General features: G+C 47.3%; 7 protein-coding genes across 7 annotated transcripts; 5 read left to right on the top strand and 2 right to left on the bottom strand.

Moving 5' to 3' along the window:
* Window positions 1-49: 49 nt before the first annotated feature.
* Window positions 50-4,160, top strand: C7M61_003825 (uncharacterized protein; the record flags this gene model as incomplete). Its single annotated transcript, XM_024859159.1, has 2 exons — window positions 50-1,704; window positions 2,210-4,160. 2 exons carry the CDS (start codon window positions 50-52, stop codon window positions 4,158-4,160), a joined length of 3,606 nt encoding a protein of 1,201 aa, XP_024712833.1.
* Window positions 4,161-4,798: 638 nt separating this feature from the next.
* On the top strand, window positions 4,799-9,015 carry C7M61_003824 (uncharacterized protein; the record flags this gene model as incomplete). The annotated part of the gene is made up of 2 exons (XM_024859158.1): window positions 4,799-6,542; window positions 7,826-9,015. 2 exons carry the CDS (start codon window positions 4,799-4,801, stop codon window positions 9,013-9,015), a joined length of 2,934 nt encoding a protein of 977 aa, XP_024712832.1.
* A 1,116-nt stretch (window positions 9,016-10,131) lies between these two features.
* On the bottom strand, window positions 10,132-10,599 carry PGA14 (Pga14p; the record flags this gene model as incomplete). The annotated part of the gene is made up of 1 exon (XM_024859157.1): window positions 10,132-10,599. The coding sequence occupies one exon, from the start codon at window positions 10,597-10,599 to the stop codon at window positions 10,132-10,134; it is 468 nt and encodes a 155-aa protein (XP_024712831.1).
* A 990-nt stretch (window positions 10,600-11,589) lies between these two features.
* On the bottom strand, window positions 11,590-13,224 carry C7M61_003822 (karyopherin alpha; the record flags this gene model as incomplete). The annotated part of the gene is made up of 1 exon (XM_024859156.1): window positions 11,590-13,224. One exon carries the CDS (start codon window positions 13,222-13,224, stop codon window positions 11,590-11,592), a length of 1,635 nt encoding a protein of 544 aa, XP_024712830.1.
* Window positions 13,225-13,801: 577 nt separating this feature from the next.
* On the top strand, window positions 13,802-14,563 carry C7M61_003821 (uncharacterized protein; the record flags this gene model as incomplete). The annotated part of the gene is made up of 1 exon (XM_024859155.1): window positions 13,802-14,563. One exon carries the CDS (start codon window positions 13,802-13,804, stop codon window positions 14,561-14,563), a length of 762 nt encoding a protein of 253 aa, XP_024712829.1.
* Window positions 14,564-15,606: 1,043 nt separating this feature from the next.
* Window positions 15,607-16,926, top strand: C7M61_003820 (uncharacterized protein; the record flags this gene model as incomplete). Its single annotated transcript, XM_024859154.1, has 1 exon — window positions 15,607-16,926. The coding sequence occupies one exon, from the start codon at window positions 15,607-15,609 to the stop codon at window positions 16,924-16,926; it is 1,320 nt and encodes a 439-aa protein (XP_024712828.1).
* A 1,447-nt stretch (window positions 16,927-18,373) lies between these two features.
* On the top strand, window positions 18,374-19,744 carry ECM14 (putative metallocarboxypeptidase; the record flags this gene model as incomplete). Its single annotated transcript, XM_024859153.1, has 1 exon — window positions 18,374-19,744. The coding sequence occupies one exon, from the start codon at window positions 18,374-18,376 to the stop codon at window positions 19,742-19,744; it is 1,371 nt and encodes a 456-aa protein (XP_024712827.1).
* Window positions 19,745-19,749: the final 5 nt, after the last annotated feature.

Raw genomic sequence — 19,749 nt, 5'->3', positions numbered from 1 at the left:
AGAAACCTGAGTAATCAAATTCCAATTCCACCAACCCCTCAAACTAGTCATGTACCCACTATACTTCATCGCAAACAACAATATTCCCCACAGCTTTCCAAGCGCTGTAAGGCGAGAAATACAAGCAAATCCTTCAAACTACCTTTTCCATGATACACACACAGTGGCGTACCACGATGAATTCTACACGGTGACGGGTGTTTATTTGAAAAAAGTGAACCTTACCAACAATAAGCTCCACATTCAATCCGCCAGAAAAAAAGAAGGCATTTTAAGCTGCGGCCTGGGTCCAAAATTCACTGATGACAAGGCCAGAATCGTCTTTTCCGTTGCCCGCTTGCAACAACTCTACTACAATCCTTCGTGGTCTGAAGACAAATCGCCTTTCTGGGGTATGCTTTGCCTCAAAATCGGCGTTTCATTGATTCCACTTGAATACGCCCTATCGAGCCCGCTTCTCAACAATTCCAGGACTCTGCTTCTTGATTACTCAAAAGTAGTGGAGCTGAACTACGATGATCCACACTCTCTTAAATTAACCCCATACTACAGGAAGCGTGAAGAGACATCCATGATTCCTTATGCAAGAATCGTAACCCCTGGTGCTTCGGTGCCTTCTTTCTTGGTGCTAAAATTGCATCACTACGACACTTTTTTGTGCATCTGTCAAGCAAATCTTTGTATCACCAACGTCAAGGTTATTCTAGAAGAGCATTCGTGGTGCAGGGTGGATTCAGAAACGACTGTGGATGTCCAGAAAGACGTTCGGACTCTAGTTCTTATGGACTCGCTGGAGGAGCATATAATTAGCCACGACCAGTTCAAAAACAACGGCACTGGTTTCACCCTGAATCTTCCTGCTGAGGTCTACGATTGCAAGCTTCCCAATATAGGACCCACTTTTTTTAGTGACCCGCTTTCGAGAACCTATAAAGTTCGGGTGAAAATGAGACTACTTTGTGAGACAAAAACATGCTATTCGGAGTTGTCCACCCTGTTGAATGTTGATGTTGCTCTCGAAAGTCACCTATCGTCTTTGCAGCAGACTTACCAGCCCAAAAAAAGGGATATGCTGCTTTTTATTGAGAGAACCCCAATGGGCTCAAATGTACTCCTGGAGGTTGCAAATGCAGCAGCCCTGAAAGTCAAAAAATTGTCTTCACGTTACATTTACCATATTACAACGGCCGTACCCCGGAAAGATCATATTGTGGGAATCACAGCGGTGTATCTCTCTGAAAAACACAAAAGCACAGAAACGTCCTCTGAAACAGACTTCTCGTGCTTGGACGAAAATGCAATGATCATGAAACCAAACGGCTGGTCCTTGACGGAACTAGAAAACCACAAATATGTCGACACTGAGTGCTTTTTCGTTTTTCCTGACCTTGATAACATACGGTTCCCTAGTCCACATCAGGTATCGTCACTGGATAAGAGGGTAAAACTTGTGGCATCTTCCCCTCCTCCAGTGAAACACTTTCCTGGTGCAACTTTGGATGAATTGGTGGATCTCAGCATCCATGTGGACGATATAATGTCGGTGTGTCTTCGTAATATCAATATCAAGCTTGTGAAGCAACAAGCTCGGATCAATCCTGGAGGAACAAATGTGGTGAAAACTGAAACCTGGACGCTATTTTCAGAACTGACGAGCTCTTATTTCCGAAAAGGCGTTTTTCATATTCCTGGAGACAATTTCCGGTGCAAGATACCAGACCTTGTACCTTCTCTGTTTTCCAGTGGTCTCGTCATAACTTACTGGATTTTTATCACCGTGGATTGTAGGGTGAAGATGTGTTCCGACATTCACTTGAGCAATGCCTTTGCAATATATACGGCGCAAGAAGATACAGAATTTCTTAGCATCCCGCCGCCTCCTTATAAATCTGAAAAGAAGAAGAGGTTTTTGACAAGGTGGATCACTTCAAGGAAGGGTTGATTGGGGTAGGTCTTCAACGCTTTTTTAGTTTTAATAAGAGGAAGTAAGAAAAATAGAATAACAAGAAGTGTATCTGTAGATTCTTGCTTGTCAGAACCAACTTAGTATCCCCTGATGAAGTGTGCTTTTGCAACTTGAGTCTGTTCTCTTACACTTTAATGATTCTACCATCAATGCATTTCAAGTTCCTTCTTTAATCAAATATCCACCCGAATTCTCACAAAACACATTCTGCAATAATACTGTAACCCAAAATAAAAAAACCAGCGAAGCCCATTTGTGTCCTCTCAAAAAGCCGACTTTGACATATATTTTCTTGAAAGCGAATGACCCCATGCGGCATATATACGTTCCAAATTCTCTTCCACCACATATCATCATGTTTCCAATCTACCTTATTGAAAATGCGAAAGAGCCCAGCAGCTCTCGTCAAGCCGTAGACGAAGAGCTACAGAACAATCCGTCAAATCACCTTTTCCATGATACACACTCCGTTATGGTAGGTGGAGAGTCCTGGACAGTTACCGAATTAACCTTGAAAGAAGCAAAACTCCTCGAGGGCAGTTCAAACTTACAAGAAGCCAGAAAAAGAGAAGGTGTTTTGGATTGCGGCCTGGGTCCGACCTTGAATGACGGTAAGGCAAGAATCGTATTTGCAGTAAGCCGCAAGGACCAATTCCAGTACTTTACAAGGAGATATAACGACAAAAACACCCTTCGGGGTGTACGGTGTCTTCAAGTCAGGGATTCTTTTGTTCCTCTCCAGTACACTTTTTCCAATCCGTTGCTTGATAAGTATAGGACGCTCAATCCCAGTACCCTTAGTTCCACTGAAGAACAGCTGAACGAAGAAGTCCCTCTAAGGCTAGAATCGTACTATAAAGCACCCCTGCTGTTTTCCGTACTGCCTCCTTCACGAATCATCACACCTGGAAAGAGAGTGCCTGATTTCATGGAGTTAAGGCTATGTCAAAACGACGGTTCTTTGTGCGAGTATCGAAAAGGCCTTCTGGTCTCGAAGATCAAGGTTGTAGTGGAGGAGCACACCTTGTGCAAGGTCCAGTCAAAAGAAGGTTTCAGTTTTGAGAGGAAAGTCGAAGATTTCACGGATCATGAATTGCTGAAGAACTTCACCGTCTCTTCTGACGCCTTTAAAAGTAATGGAACTTCCTACACCGCCCTCATTTCAACGGACCATTATCCTTTTGTTTTCCCCAGAACCGGGCCTTCGTTCTACACTGAAGACTTTTCAAGAACTTACACTGTTCGAATCGAAATGACGATTTGCTGTAATTTGAAAAAAGTCCAATGGCACTTATCGACCCGGATGAACGTTGATGTCGCTATAGAGCACCATTTATCCTCCTCCAAGCCAGCCTTTCAGCCTCAATTAATGGACCGTTTGTTGCTCATTGACAAAATCCCAAGATCACCTCAGACCTTGCTGGATGTTGCCAGTACTTCTGCAATGAGAGTTTCCAGTATACCTTCAGGATGTTTATCTTCCTCCACCGTTTCAATACCTCGAGATGACCATGTTGTGGCGTTGACAACGATGAATCTTCCACAATGGCACGATGCAAGATATATCACTTTTGGCTCGAAACGGTTCAAAATGTCTGGAGACTACGCCTTGGTCATGAAGGAAAAAGGCTGGTCTTTGGTGGAATACAAAAACGATAAGTACATCGATACCGGTCATTTTTTGAACCTCGAAGAGTACACCTGGTTCTTTCAGTCCTACCGGTATTCGTATTGTTGTAAAATGGCAGGAGCAACCTTGTTGCTATATTTAAATTACCCTTATAGAGTGTTTTCAGGTTCTGCTTTAGAAAAGTACTTCACTGTGAAAGTGGATCTCAAAGGTAAGCATAAAATGGGCATCCATAGATTCGAAATGAAGCTTGTCCAGCAGAAGATTCATGTGCTTCCAGGAGGCACACATGAAGTCAAGCATAAGTCCTGGCGTTTGAGTCCAAACTGTACCACTTTATCATTATGGAAGGGAACCACTCAGGTGAAATACCTGTGCAATGTGCCAAAAGTCGAAGCTTCTGTTTTATCCAACACCCTTTACATTGGCTACAGAATTTATTTCACTTTGACTCTTAAAGAGGAATATCATTATCACAAATTGACCAATTACATGACATTTCACGTTGCCGAAAGAGGTCGAAGCACCATTGCCGTTTCGCCTCCTCCATACCGGGAGGATTAGAACAAAAAAGGACTTTTTTATCTTTTTTTTAAGCGTGTCTTGATGGAAAGGTCTACTAAAGACTTCTTAGGAAACCCAGCTTGTTTTTATAATAGAGAAATAATTGTTTCACTTCCCATTGTGTCCATTAAATTTGCTTCTTGGTCTGTAGATGTTTGACGATGAAATTCAATAAAAGTATTTGTTGAGCTTTCTCGTTATGGGGGGTTTTTTTTTCAGTAGAATGTATTAATGTGACACTTCTAACAATTATCCTCCGGTATTAGCCCAAACTGTATCGCTATAGAAACACATCCCACTATTAAAGAACACAAATATCTTTCTTTACCAAAAAGACACTTTAAACCTCATCCAGAACTTCTATTCATGAGCATGTCCCACTTAAGTTCGATATGGCCTACAATTCCAGAATCGGCATTCTATGCTTCAACTCTCAATTCTAAGAAATTATCCCTAAGACATCAGGGTCATCCTCTTTCTGGCCTCTGGAAAGTCCACACCTATTCCACCTTCCAAATGAGAATGACATAAAAATTATACGTTCCAGCTCCAGAATATTATCCCAACTCCAAAATCACTAGACCTTCCCTTTAAATGCCCAAAATCCACAAATACCAACCCCATCATCCACAAACGTCATGTACCCTATCTACTTCATCGAAAGCCTAGATCAACCCAACGGGTTCTATAGAGCCGTAGAGGAGGAAATCCAGAAACTCCCTTCCAACTACATAACCCATGAAACATACACCGTTGCAGCCAACCAAAAAGCGTGGACTGTGACTGGTCTTCTTTTGAAAAACGTTGATGTCGTTGAAGATACTACTTCTCTTGAGCAGGCCAGAAAAAAAGAGGGAGTTTTCAACTTCGGACTGGGTCCATATGTGTACGATGGTAAGCCGAGAATAGTATTTTCATTACTACGTCGAGAACAGCTTCATTATGACCCACTTTATCCAAAACAGAATACTCAGAAGACCATTTTGGGGACACGTTGTGTCCATATTGGTGATTTGAGAATTCCGCTTGAATATGCTGTTTCACAAATGCTGCTATCCAGGTACCGAAAGAGTCTGAAACCACAAAAGGCTGTGAAGAGCGAAAATCCCATTTTCCTTCTGCTACTGTCGTACTACAAATCAAATAAGCTGTGGTGTATTCCACATTCCAGAATCGTGACTGCTGGAGCTTCGTTGCCAGATTTTTTGCTGCTCAAATTGTACCAAAATGAGCCTTTCTTCTGCCGCTGTCAGGAGAACTTTGATGTCAAGTATGTCAAAGTGGTTCTAGAAGAACACATCTGGTGCAAGGTGCTATCCAAGGTAGGCTTCAAAGTCCAGGAGGAAGTGAGAGAAGCTACTCTCAGAGATGAAGAGATATACTTTACTTTTAGGAGTCCTTTTAAGTTTGATGGATCCCGGTTCAGTACCAGTATTAATGATAAAGTTTTCGAGTGCAACCTCCCCAATATCGGTCCTTCTTTCATATCCGATGACTGTGCCAGAACATACACACTTCGAACAGAATTGACGTTTCATTGTACAGCAGGAAAGTGCTCCTCGACCTTGTCCACCCGGATAAACTTGGATGTTGCTATTGAGGATAACATTTCAACAATCAAGCCGTTGAAACAGCCCCAAAGAGTGCAAACCCTCCTTTTTTTCGATGAAATACCCATGACGCCGAACATTTTACAGAATGTTGCTAGTTGCACAGCCTTAAGAACCATAAATGTAACACACTGCATGGGTCACCAAACCTGTTCGTTATACCGTGAAAACCATGTTGTGGCCGTCACAGCTGTTTCTCTTTCAGAATACCACAAAACACTGAACAGGCTTCTTTCGTGCAAATCAACAAAAACCGAAATGAGAGAGTATGCCATGGTCAAGAGGCAGCGGGATTGGGCCTTGGTGGAAAACATAAACGGTCACCACATCGACACAAATCTCCAGTTCCACGTTCAAGGTTTTCTTAGGTTTTGGCATCCTTACGGACGCAATTTTTATCACACAAGCTGTGGGGTCGCCTTGAAGTCATATTATGTCGACAGCGGAGTTGCATACCCAGGCTTGGACCTTGATAACTTTGGAACATTCAAGGTGACCGTCCCTGAAAATCAAAAATTCAAGCTTATCGGCTTAAGAGTCGAGCTTCTTCAAAAGAAAATTCGGGTACTTCCTGGAGGTTTGCACGATGTCAAAACCAAGTGTTTCAAAATAAAAAAGCACACGCCACAATTGTGCTTTTATGATTCAGGAACCACAACGATAGATGGGCTGAGATACAGGTGCAAGATCCCCAATGTCGAGCCCACTATTCTCTCCAATGGCCTAAATATCACATATGAGCTTTTCGTTTGCGTGAAGCTCGAAAGCACAAGTATAACGGTGTCATTGGGGAACAGCACACATTTAGACATGATGAGCGAAACCTCCTGTCTTGTTCTGCCGGCTTCGTATTATGGGTGAAAAAGGGAGGTTTAGTGGTGTTTTTGGACTTTATGGAGGTTTAGTGGTGTGCTTTTGGATGGAGAGTTAAGAAGATGCTGTAATGCTTGGTAAGGCAGGCGTATACATATTTATCGTCGAGGCGGCGAATTACAATTAAAAGGGTATAAGCTTTATTAAGTGAGGCTAATTGCTTTGTAATGTTTGGTATTTTGTGAACTACTGGTTTGTCTATATCTCGATGTTGAAGTAACGAGAAAGGACTCAGTCCACTGCAATTAGTACAACATTCAAATTAAACAAAAAACAAATCTCTCATTTTTTTAACTGAAACAAATCTTTTTATTTGTTTGTGTCATATCGAAGTACTGGCCTGACGGAATTTGGAGTTATCTTAGGTAGGGCTTTCTGGTAGCGGCATTATGCCATATTCCGCATTTGCATCTCAACGGTGGAATCTCGGAGTATTAAGTCATTGACTTTTGAAAGTCTAGGAATTGAAAGAAAAACTCAAAATTCAAAGTTGTCTACCTTCTATATAGCTCTTCCAAAGGAATATCGGTTTTTTCAAAGAGTCATTTGAGGATTTGGTTCTTTTGAGCCGCACGAAAACCTCTAATTTGCAGCCATCCAAAATGCCCAACTCCCTCGAAATTCCGCTAATCTAACAATTAGTAAATAATCTCCAACGTCCCAATTCCCCCAATTCCGTTGCTGCAAAGCCCTCTCCTGAATTCCACCCACTCCGAGATCTCCATCACTTAGCGGCATTCCAGTATGCGCAGAATGCTATCTCCATCATCAGATTCTGAAAAACGCCTCCACGAGGTCAATTCTTTGAAATCTCCAAACTCAAGCTGCCTTAATTCAAAAAATCAACAGTTCATCCAAAAATTCTCAAAAATCTCCATCCCATCTTGAACAATGCCCACTGATAAGCAGTGCAGTAGCCGCACCATCTAACGATAAATCACCCCTCCTCCAAAGTAGCCCAAGGTTCCTAAATACCCAAAAAAAGACACTTTCAAAAACCATCAATTCTATTTAATTGAAATTCGCCTCTATAGTTCAATTGATCTCCACCATAGTTCAATTGACCCCCCACCCATTCGTAATTCCGCTGACGGAATCCGGCGCGATCTAGTATAAATACCACCTCCCTCCCCAGCTTTTTCCCCATGCTCCTGCTTTTTTTCTTCTTGTCCATAGCCCTAGCAGAGCCCCTTGCCACCATCTGGGGCGAGGCCTGGCCCTTCCAGGGCATCAACACGTTTGCCCACCTCCCTAATCACCACTGTTTGGCGGATCGGGATCTCCAGTACGACGTTGCACTTGTGGGTGTTCCTTTCGATACGGCTGTTTCGTACCGCCCAGGCGCCCGTTTCGGGCCAAGGGCGATCCGTGCCGCGTCACAAAGGCAAACATCCCTTCGGGGCTTCAACCCTAGGGCCTTGTACAACCCTTACAAGGAATGGGCCTCTGTGGTGGATTGTGGAGACATTCCCGTTAGTCCCATGGACAACAGCCTTGCCTTCGAGCAGATGACCGTGGGGTTCGAGGAGCTCCTTTTCGAGCACTCCAGGGAGAGGCCTCCTCGGTACATTGCCTTGGGCGGCGACCATCTGGTGCTTTTGCCGCACGTAAGAGCCCTCCACAAGCTCTATGGGCCCCTTAACATCATCCACTTTGACGCCCATCTTGACACGTGGAAGCCCGACAAGTACCCCAGCTATTGGCACACGGAGACGCTGGAGGTGTCGCACGGGCTGATGCTCTGGAAAGCGTACGAGGAAGGCTTGACCACGAAAAACAACGTCCACGCGGGTCTTCGAACCAAGCTTTCGGGAGCTGAGGACTGGGAGGACGACGACGAGCAGGGCTGGTTGCGTCTTTCTGCAGACGACGTCTGGATCCACGGCGCCGACTATATCGTGAAGCAGATCCTCAAACGGGTGCCCAAGAACTCGCCCACGTACATTTCCGTGGACATTGACGTTTTGGACCCAGCCTTTGCCTCTGGCACCGGCACGCAGGAGCCTGGCGGATGGTTGCCCCGTGAGTTGATCCACATTCTCAGAGGTATTGAGCAGCTTCTGATTGTGGGAGCAGATGTGGTTGAGGTGAGCCCCGCCTACGACCATGCGGAGGTGACGGCCACCAACGGCGCCCAGGTGGCCTACGAGTTGATCACGTCGATGGTGAAAAACGGGCCTTTGACGTTGCCCTTCTCTGAGGGCCTCAAGGCCGAGTACAAGCGTTCGCAGCCAGCGTCGTCGTTTGAGGCGGTGGAGGAGTTCGTGGGCTACGGCGAGGAGGACATTCAGGTCGTTTTGCAGAAGAGAGCCGAGGAGCTCGAGAAGTCGTTGGAGGAGGTGAAGGAGTTGCAGAAGCTGGCGAGCCAGTGAGGTGACAGAGTCCAGCGGGTCGTATAGAGCGGCTGTATAGGAAAGACATTGCTGGAATTGCTAAGTTAGAGATGTGGGGGGAGGGGGGATTGGGATGGTGGAGGTTTAGTGTGGTGAGGTTCAGGATGGTATAAGTGAGAGTCTTGGAAGTTCTATCACAAGATGGCTACAAATTGAAATTCAACGAGGTGTTTTAGCTGATTGTTGACTAATAGTGCTTTAAGAGCTCATCTAACGTTGTGGGAATTTCTTTATTTTCTGAACATCCTCAAATAGTTCATTCAGTTATACCTCAATAGAGGTTACAGCTTCTGCAGAAGACAAGGCACTTAACCAATCAGATGCAAGAGATTCTAGAAAAGTCAATCAATTGCCTTACAAATCATCCTCTACAAATCAACAAAGCACTATTCACCTCGAAAATGACTATGAACGATGGTCTAGTAACCCAACGGTATAACCTCCAGAATGCACCTCAATATGCCTATCCACCTCGTACCTTAATCTACCCCAGTCACCCCACAAAGTTTATTTCAAGATGATCGAATTTTTCGAGCCGTTCTTCAACGTCTACTCAAGTTCCCCTATTTCATCAAAAGCACAAAAACTACCAGGTCCATCACCTTGAGCATCCTCTTAGGCTCTCATCCATGAACATCAACAAAAAAGCAAACCATCGCCAAACAAGAAAAAAAAAAAAAAAAGAACCTTCAAAAACCATTTCATCAAACAACATGGCCCCATCTCATCGGAATAAACTTCCACTTCAATCCAGCTTAACCTTCTGCGGAATATCGTCAAGCCATAGCAAAGCCAACTTCAGCCACCAGCAATGACCTTTCCTTTTTGGTCAGTTATTCCGGGCGCCCGTCCCCTTCATTTCCAAGTCATTTCCACTTTCTATTCCATCTTTTGTTTCTTCGATATTTTCAAATATCGAGACCTCTTCTCTCTTGTTTACCATCCACTCAGGCATCTACAGGCCTACTCCCCTATGGTAAACGGCACTAGATGGCCTTAGATGACCCTTAGCGGCCCTAGTAGCCTTTTTACCAAAGCCCTACAATCCGCAAATGTTCCAAAGTGTATTAAACGAGTAGTGTCGAATCTATCAAACTAAATCAAAAGAAGACCAGCGGCCACAGCGCCAGCAACGCCCAAAAAGGCACCGGAAGCAGCAGCAGCACCGCTGTCGGCAGAAGAAGAGCTGTCGTTGGAGCCGTTCTTGTGGGCAGTACCGTTGGCAGTGCCGTTGACGGTACCGTTGGAAGCAGCAAAACCAACAGCAGATGGGTTGGTGATGAAGATGGTGGTGGTGGTGGGGTCAGCGGTCTTGTCGAAACGGCCGTATCTGTGGGTGCCCGAGGTGGTGGCAGTAGGCTCCTTAGAAGTCTTGTCAAAACGGCCGTATCTGTGAGTACCAGAAGTAGTAGCGGTTGGCTCCTTGGAGGTCTTGTCGAAACGACCGTATCTGTGGGTATCGGTGGAACCGTGGAAGGTGGTGGTGACGGTGACTGGCTCGTCCTCGGCAGCAAGGGCCACGGAGGAAACAGCAGCAGCGGCAGCAACAGTGGAGAACTTCATGAAGAAATGTGGTTGATGAGAAATTTGAGACGGTGAGATTTTTATGTTTTTGCGGGAATTTACCTTTCCTTTTCGGGTGGTCACGTGACGTAGAAAAAACACCTCATCCCGGTGGTCCATCCCGAGCCCAGCCACTATGAAATTTCAGCAGCATACTGAAGTGGCCCCCCTCTAGCGATTCAACAAAAAAAATCTTTCAATTTCCTCCGTGGGGAACTCGACTAAATGGACCTGGAGGTGCCGAACCGATGCTGTCCTGCATATAATCCCGGGGCGCTGGCTCCATGCTCAGCGGAGCGGTCCGTATTTCCCGGGACCGACTCCACACAAAAAAACGCCTGCTGACCGCCACTTTCTTGTCGCTTGCATTGTCGCCATTTACGCCTGGTGCACGGGTGTAGTCACTTTTTAAAAATGACTTCTCCAAAACCGCTCTGACTCTGACCCACCGGCTTTCTCCGGACTCCGATTGGCTGCGAAAACGTCATGACGTAAGGCACCAACGGCCGAGGAACGTCTTGTTGGGAAAGGGCTGGAGAAGGGGAAGTTTTGTGAATTTTTTTTAATTTCGAAAACAGTAGAAAAATGCTACGTGGGGTTACTCTGCTGGTGCCGACAATGTCGTTTTCGTATATTTAAGGTGTGGTCCGTTCAGACCCTGTGCCGAGGCCCGACATTCCATTCTGAAAAGCGCTGACCATGGTCCGGAATTCGAAGAAATTTTAGAAAGTTGAAGAAAATGCAGTAAGTTGAGGAAACCCCTATACTTGCAGTTTCTTGAATTCTTGGCTAAACGGTCATTCATAAAGTGGCCTCCTATAATCAAGTAATGCAGCCGTCCTACAATCGTGTCTTCGCTGTGTAGATTACATAAACCAGGAGGGCAGGGCCCTATGAGAGATGATGAGAGATGAGATGAAAACTCGTGATGTAACGTGTAAATCATGAGGCATGGAGAGAGCGTGATGAGGAGATGAGGATGCGGGCGGCCTAGAACAGGAAGTTCTGGTTGTTCTGCACGCCGAAACCGAACGAGTCACCGTAGGTCTCAGGCTGCAAGCCGTTTTCGTAGTTGCCGTCGTCCTCTTCGTCACCAAAGTACTTCTCGATGATGCCGTAGGCCTTGTTGTAGATCTGGACGTTGGAGTTGGCCTGGCAGTTGAAGATCTTCTCCATGCCGCCGGCCTCCTCGATGTAGATGGCGTACTCGTTGTTGGCGGCCTGTTTCTGGTCCTTGTCCAACTCGCCCACCTTCAAAATGTTCATCAACGAGTCCAACGTCACCTCGATGATCTTGGAGTCGGCCACCGCGAGCAAGTCACACAAGGGCTTGATGCAGCCCTGGTTGACAAGGTATCTTATTTGCTCTGGATTCGTCAAACCACCAGACAGGGCGTTGGAGATGGCCCAACAGGCCTCTTTCTTGGTTTTGTAGTCGCCCTGGGCCAACAAGCGGATGATTGGAGGAATCAAGTTCAGGTCAATGACAGCCTGGATTTGCTCAGCGTTACCGGCGGTGATGTTGGAGATGGTCCAGCAGGCCTCCTTACGCAAAGTCTCCTTGGGCGAGTTCAACAAAGGCGTCAAGTGCTGCAAAACACCCAGGTTGATCATCACCTGCGTCTGCATGTCGTTACCGGTGACGATGTTACCAATGGCACGCAAGGCTGGAGTCTGGACCAAGGTCAGCTCGTGGCTCAACAAGTCGACCAAACGGTGGGGGATTCTGGCGTCGATGACGGCCTGGATCGCCTCGGAGGGACCGTCACTCAAGTACGAAACGGCCCAGCACGCGTCCACAAGCGTCTCGGTGTCCACAGAAAAGATCAACTTGGCCAACGTGGGAATAGCCTGTTGGACAACGGACCATTCGGGCTGAGGGCTCTTACCACGGCACAAGTTCGACAACGTCCACGTGGCGGTTCTAATCAACGACATCTTGACGGAGTTGAAGAGACTCAAGACAGGCTCCATGGCGCCACTTTGCAACACAAAGTCTCTGTAAGACGTCGAGTCACCGGCCACGTTACCCAAGGCCCAGATGGCCTGCTCCTTCACCTCCAACGACTGCGAGTACAACAATTGCACAAAACAAGGCACGGCGCCCAGCTCCACAACAACCTGGGTCTGGTCACTGGTACCAGAGGCAATATTGGTCAAAGCCCACGCAGCCTCTAATTGCAACATATCAGGCTGGCCGTCCTTCATAAACTCCACAAGCGTGGGGATCACGCCCAGCTGGATCACAAGGTCAATGGGCGGGTTGTGTTCCCTCAGCAACACCTGACGAAACTTGATGGTTGCAGCCAACTGGTTCTCAAAGTTGTTCAGGTGGATCATCTCCATCATTTTGGGCAAGTCCTGCTGCAACTTGCCAAAGAAGGAGTCCTCACGTGCGCCCGAGGCCAAATCACCCAAGTCGTCCTCGTCCTCGGAGTCGTTGGCCATTGCACCCGTGTCATTGTAGTTTCTTCTTTTGGCCAAAACGTCCTCACGTTTCTGTTTTCTCAAGTCCACCTGGTGGGTTTCACGACGGCGTCTCAACTCATCGCTCTGGAAACGCGACTTGTTTTTGAAGTTGGTCCGGCGGTACTCGGGGATGAATTTGTTTGTCGATTCTTCCATGGTTGTGGTGAAGAGTTGGTACAAAAAATGTGAAGCATCCGCAATGATATGGGTTGTATGCAGGCCGTGGAGGGGCACCCCCAAACTGCAACGCCCCTCGTCCCCTGTAGCGGGAAACTGAAAACGTCAGAAGATTCTCTGGGGCTTTGCCACCACGGCAATGTAATTTTGAGGGCTGTAGGACGCCTGGTTGTGGAGATACGGCCGGTTGCGAAAATCACATTCCAGAAACTAGCCGAGGTGTAAAGACGGGTCGTGGAGGTCATAGAGCGGATTCCGTGGCTCTGGAATAATACCTTTTTCGTACTTCCTGGCTTCTAAAAAGATCAAACGGCTTTTTGTGCTCTTTTGGGCGAGATCATCGTCGACATCTCACTATAAAGATACCCTTTCAAAAACGCCACAGCTGAAAAACCACCCAAATCCCCCTCAAACCCTCTTTCCCGTAAAATCAAATATAAATTCTCCACAAAAACCACTTTTTCCCCTTCTTGTCCAACCCACCCATCGGCATCGCTTGATGTACTGGTGCATGCACGACCATCCACCCTCTCAGCTCCAACTACACCTTTCTTCCATGCTAGCCACCAAAACAGGAGGTGCTCTCTGCAGGCCTGCAGCCCGGATGCTTCTCCAGCGTCGTCTTGCAGGCCACAAAACGACATTCAAGTCCGACGACTCCTCGGTCGACACTGACGAAATCGTCACCAGCAACAACCCATGGAGTCCTACGCTTTACAACGACATTGTGTACGTGAGGAAGGGGTTCAAGAATGTCGCTCTTCCCGACAACTACCGTCTTTCGTATGAGCCGCTTTACGAATCTCCAGGCGCTAAATACGTTGCTATGCTTAAACGGTTGACTCTAGCTTTTGGAGTAGTGGGCATCTACGGAGCCAAGCTTCTATATGAGCTGGTTCAGTTTGACGATCTCTATGCATTGGCGGCCATTGCGGGAACATGGGGCCCTGTGGCGGCCGTTCAGTTCAAAACAAAGGACTATGTCACGAGAATCTTCAGATTGTACGACAAGACGAAGCCTCAGACGTTGGAGAACTTGGTCAGCGACGAGAAGCTCGTGATGGAGAAGTTGAACGCCACGGGCGGCAAGACGTATAACCAGCTTTTGACCGTTTCCGCCAACAAGTCGCTCAAGTTGTGTCCCAAGACAAACGACATCATACCGTACAGGTCGTGGCAGGAGGACTACGACGGGCACAAGCGGTACTTCTATGTTGCCGATAATGTCGGTGGTATGAAGATGGACAGGCTATGGGGCATTGTGGAGCACAACTCGGGGGTGGACAACGGGCGTTACATGACGCCTCCAGGGCAGTAGCATATGTAAATAGACGGAATGAACGGGATGAAAAAAGGTGGTGCTTCTGGAGCTGAGGCTTTTTTGGGGTGAAGCTTTAGGGTGGGGATATTCATTGTAATTGGAGTAAAAAGGTGTTTTTGAGGTTGTGATTCCTCATAGAGTGGTCGACAATGTTTGATCTGATACGGAGGCTTTAACTAGTGATACTAATTCTGGATCTCTTGCCCTCAATAGACGAATTTGTCCAGCGCTGTAGCACAAGAGGTGTAGCAGTAGTAGTAGAAGTGGTTGTAGTAATAGTATTAATAGCAGTAATAGTAGTACTAGTAGTAATTATTGTCTTAGGGGTGTCAGTTTTCATCATCTAGCTACTGACTACAGCCAGTTTAGGCATATTGTTACGAAGAACAGCTAAAACCATCGAAGTATCAATACGAAACGATGAGAGGGTCCTAATTCTTGTTACATTTAATATGTCCTGTTGCGTTACTATTAGTAGCTTGTGACAAGCCAGCGACACTATTGGACCCATTACCATCGGACATGCCCATTAGTCAAGTCAAATATAGAACTAACAGTTGACCGCCGCTTCGGACGACTTCAAACATTCCCTACCCACCTTTTCTCACCCATCACCTCCTACATCGTGTGACCTGCAACAAAGCTTATTATGAATCCAGCACAAATAATAAAAACTTATCAAATTCAACACCTATCAGGACGACCCCTCCCCCGCCAAAAATCAACAATCCACCCCACCGCAAGGTCATCGGAAAAAAGTCACCTTCTCCTTCTTATCTCCACAACGCTCCCCACAATCGATCCACCGCGCGGCTGAGCCCAAACTCTCTCATCGCTTAAGCACCACGCTGCAGCCTAAAAAATAACCGCCCCCATATTTTGCAACATATAAATGCCCCTATTTCCGGCCCAATCTGGAAGGCTTGAGCAATTGATGATTTTTGCTGGGCTTGGCCACACAGTGTGACCTGCAGGCAGCGCTCCCCATGTCGTGTTTATCAGCGTCGCAAGATCTTCGACTAAAATAGATCGTACCCCATATGGGCTTATTCCACCACAAGCCGATCCAAGGAAGTATCCTGCCGATGGGTCGTGGACCCCCGGTTGGGAAGCCTCATGAAAAGACAGAAGTCAAGGAAGAGACCAACGACGACGATGACGATAAACCCAAGAAGGTGTATGGCAAGGAGAAAGCACCTAAGAAAGAGAAGAAGAAGGACGTTCCAGAAACAGAAACCGACATCAACACACGACTCAACGCTCTTCTTTTTGACACGTCCGAAGAGTCGGTCGACATGTACCGTCTGGAGAACAACCTGCTGGACTATCTTGGGCGACTCTACTTTGACGATTATGACTCTGACGCTTCCATAGTGAGTCCTCTGCCTTTGGCTCCATCGACGTCAGATCGCCAAAATGCATTTTTGACCGTGCAGAGCGCTGCCCAGCGGCTACGGTCGCCTTCACCTTCCAAAAGACCGGCTTTCCTGCGTCAAAGCTCGTTCGAAAGAGGCGTTTCCTTCGATACCCTAGAAGACAAGCATCACAAGGCGATAACGTTGAAGTTACGACATCCGCAGTTTCGGTTCCGGCGAAACAACAAAACGTACCTTGTGGGTTTCAACAACGATGTGGAGTCGCTCAAGGCTATTGAGTGGGCGCTTCAGGAAATGGTGATCAACGGTGATACTGTCATTGTTCTACAGGTGCTAGACGAAAAAGTGTACAAGCAGGTGGACTCAGAACTTGGTGAACAGGTGCTTGCCAAGATCGAAAAGCTCAATACTCACAACAAAAAGATTTCCCTAGTGTACGAGGCCGTTATCGGAAAGCCCCAGAAGCTTCTCCGTGGTGCCATTGATGAGTACAAGCCTGCCATGATGATAGTAGGAACACACAACTACGAAAGAGCCCAGCTCAAGCACCTGAATCTGTCACAAAACATCATCGATCTGTCTCACCCTACGCATAGCTCACAGCCACATAAACACAGGGGTTTCTTGCTGAAGGCGTCTACGTCAAAGTACTTCCTCCAGTTTGCATTGGTGCCGTGTATTGTGGTCAAGCCGATATACCACTACACGGAGCAGCTTGAAAAGCCCATCGAGGGAGAAACGTATTTCCACGACTGGCTAGCCAACATTGACATTTCTGCCACGCGAGAGGAAAAGAAGAAAAAGAGCCGTTTTGCCATGCTTTCACCGCTGCTGTCTAGAAACAGTTCTCTGACGAATCTCTCCGACATGAACAAGGATAGGTCGCGGAATTTGGATGCAACGTTCAACTTCGGCAGCAGAGATCCGTCTCCAGCGGGCGATCTGGAGCATAAAAGCCGGCTTTCACGTTTTTTCCATCATTAAGGAAGTGCTATTTGCAGCCGTGGTACTGCAGGCATGACGGCGACCATGCGTCGCTGTGCGTCTTAAGCCATAGAGATGGGCCGTTTGATAAGCCAATGATGCGGAATGGAGGGTGTTTTGATGTGGAAATGTATATATAGTTTCGTGGTTTTTGGACTTGTAGGGTGAAGGGTGGAGGAAGGTGAATATAGGATGTGGTGCATCTGCAGCACACCGTAAAGGTGCGTTACCGAGCGGAGTGCGTCATGGTGGGTTGACATAGTTGTAGATGAGTGGGTGGTGATGAAGGGGCAGTGGAGGTGCAGTTGAGATTCTTTGGTTGATGAAGAGTTTTGTGGTGGGGGACTTTTCTATGTGGCTGGTGTGTGTGGGCCTTTGTAGTGGTAGTTTGAGTAGTGTCAGTTGAAGACCTCCTTAGTGAAACCCCAAAAGACAGTTCATGGATGCGTAGGACTGTCATTGGTGGCTTCAGGATCACACTATGATGTTTCTACGATGTTTTGTTGACTTTTGGGCGGATGAGATGGGTTAATTTTGCACAATCCTCGAACACACTGTGATCTGAGGAGCCCCAGAGCCAGTAAATCTGATAGCTCGATAGGTTACAAAGAGCATAAGAAAATGAGATGCATATTTATAACAATTGACAAATATCTGGTGATCATGCACTACAAGTAGCCATTGATAAGATCACTGCAGTCAGTGCACCGCTTAGTCTACAACCTTTTGATATCACCTCATCATATCACCACATCCCAAGAGTAGGAATACACTTACCAAATGTCTAGATCCTGGATACTCACTCTAATTGCTTCAATTGAACCCCTCGCCCTCTTTCAGTCCTTTCTGTCATCAATAATATCCCTCTGTATATGACTACTGTAACGTCAACCAACGCATAAGCTCATACAATAAACCAAAAAGAAAATCAATGGGGGAACCTTAAGCAAAACTTGCACCATGATATCCTACCTTATATAGCACCAGCTACACGACTACCCTTATCACCACCAATCCTCCACTTATCATGTCGTGCACATCCATCATAGACAGCATCACCTCCAATGCCCTCAATATCAAATCCACCAAACCCAACCAAATCCGCCAAACCATCCAAATCACACCAAACCCACCCAAAATCAACTAAATCGTCCACAAAAAAAAATCCATCCGCAATTGACTCACTTACCCCAACTGTGTACCCCACCTTCCATCACCACCTCAACCTCACAAATTTGCACCCAACGAACCGACGAACCCCCACCCAAACACCCCAAAACACACAACCTCCAAAAAACATCCCCTACTTCCACCTCCAATTCCACCCCCAAATCCCCAATATATAAATAATTGGCCCCACAGGAAGACCCACCCACCCTGGCTTGGCCCCGCGGTACGGGTCTCCTCTGGAATCATCAACCCCATACGCAGCAACCACTCCATCTTCATGAAGCTTAACTGTATTTTCGCTGCGCTTGCGGCGGCATCGCAAATCCGCTTGATGCCGCTGCCGCACGACAAGTTCCACTACAAACTGGTGCCGCAGGCCGACCATCCCGTCAACTTGGCCCAGTACGAAAACGACTTTGTGGTGAGAATGCCCTACTCCAGCAGCTCGTTGGAGTACTTGCGGAGCCAGGATTACAAGATCTGGGCACGGAACGGACACAGAAAGACGTTGGACGTGCAATTGGACGCCGGGCGGCTTGCACAGCTTGGGTCGCTTTTTGACCTTTCCAAGGCAGAGGTGATTATTCCAGACTTGGCTCAGGCGGTGTACGAGCTGTATCCGGACAAAAAAGAGGATGTTTTCGCTGAAGGGGCCGATTTCCACGCTACTTCCGAGGTCTTCTTCAAGGACTACAGAAACCTCGAGGACATCCACCAGTGGTTGCATCTTCTCCAGGAAACATACCCGGAGCTCATCTCCTTGGAGACCATTGGCAGGACGTACGAGGACCGGCCGTTCCGCGTGGTGCACCTTTCTGTGAAAGACGACGACGTGAACCACGAGGAGAAAAAGACCATCGTCATCACCGGCGGTGTCCATGCCAGAGAGTGGATTTCGGTCTCCACCGTGCTCTACAGCGTCTACGCCATGTTGCGCCACTGGGAACAGAACCCGCACGATTCCAAGACCTTGGCGCAGCTCGACTTTCTCTTCATTCCCGTGTTGAACCCGGACGGGTACGTGTACTCGTGGGAAACAGACAGATTGTGGAGGAAAAACAGACAACCTGTAGAAGGCGGCGACGAAGGCCAGTGCCGCGGCGTGGACATTGACCACTCGTTCGACTACCACTGGACACCTTCGTCGGAGTCCGTGTGCAGCGAAGAGTACGCTGGAAAAGCACCGTTCGAAGCACACGAACTGCGCATCTGGGACGAGTACCTCAACCGAACCAACGAGGCACACCACATCCACGGCTACGTCGACTTGCATTCCTACGACCAGGAGATCCTCTACCCGTACGTGTACCTGTGCGAGCATCTGCCTCGGGACGAGGAAAACTTGATTGAGCTTGCGTACGGCATCAGCAAGTCGATCCGCTGGACTCTGGGCAAGTACTACGCAGTGCTGCCTGCGTGTCTCGACAGAGACCTGGATCTTCTTCCCGAATTGGGCGCCGGCACTGCTCTCGATTACATGTACCACCAGAGAGCATACTGGGCGTACCAGTTGAAGCTCCGAGACAGCGGATCGCATGGTTTCTTGTTGCCCAAGAAATACATTGAGCCTGTGGGCGAGGAGATAGCCGCGGGACTCAAGTACTTTTGCAAGTTTATCTTGACTAGTGGCGAGGCTTTCGCTCGGTAGGTGGC

The sequence above is a fragment of the Candidozyma pseudohaemuli genome, assembly GCF_003013735.1.
Source record: "Candidozyma pseudohaemuli strain B12108 chromosome Unknown scaffold00010, whole genome shotgun sequence".
NCBI classification, from domain to species: Eukaryota; Fungi; Ascomycota; class Pichiomycetes; order Serinales; family Metschnikowiaceae; genus Candidozyma; species Candidozyma pseudohaemuli.
This window is presented reverse-complemented; position numbering and strand designations above follow the sequence as displayed.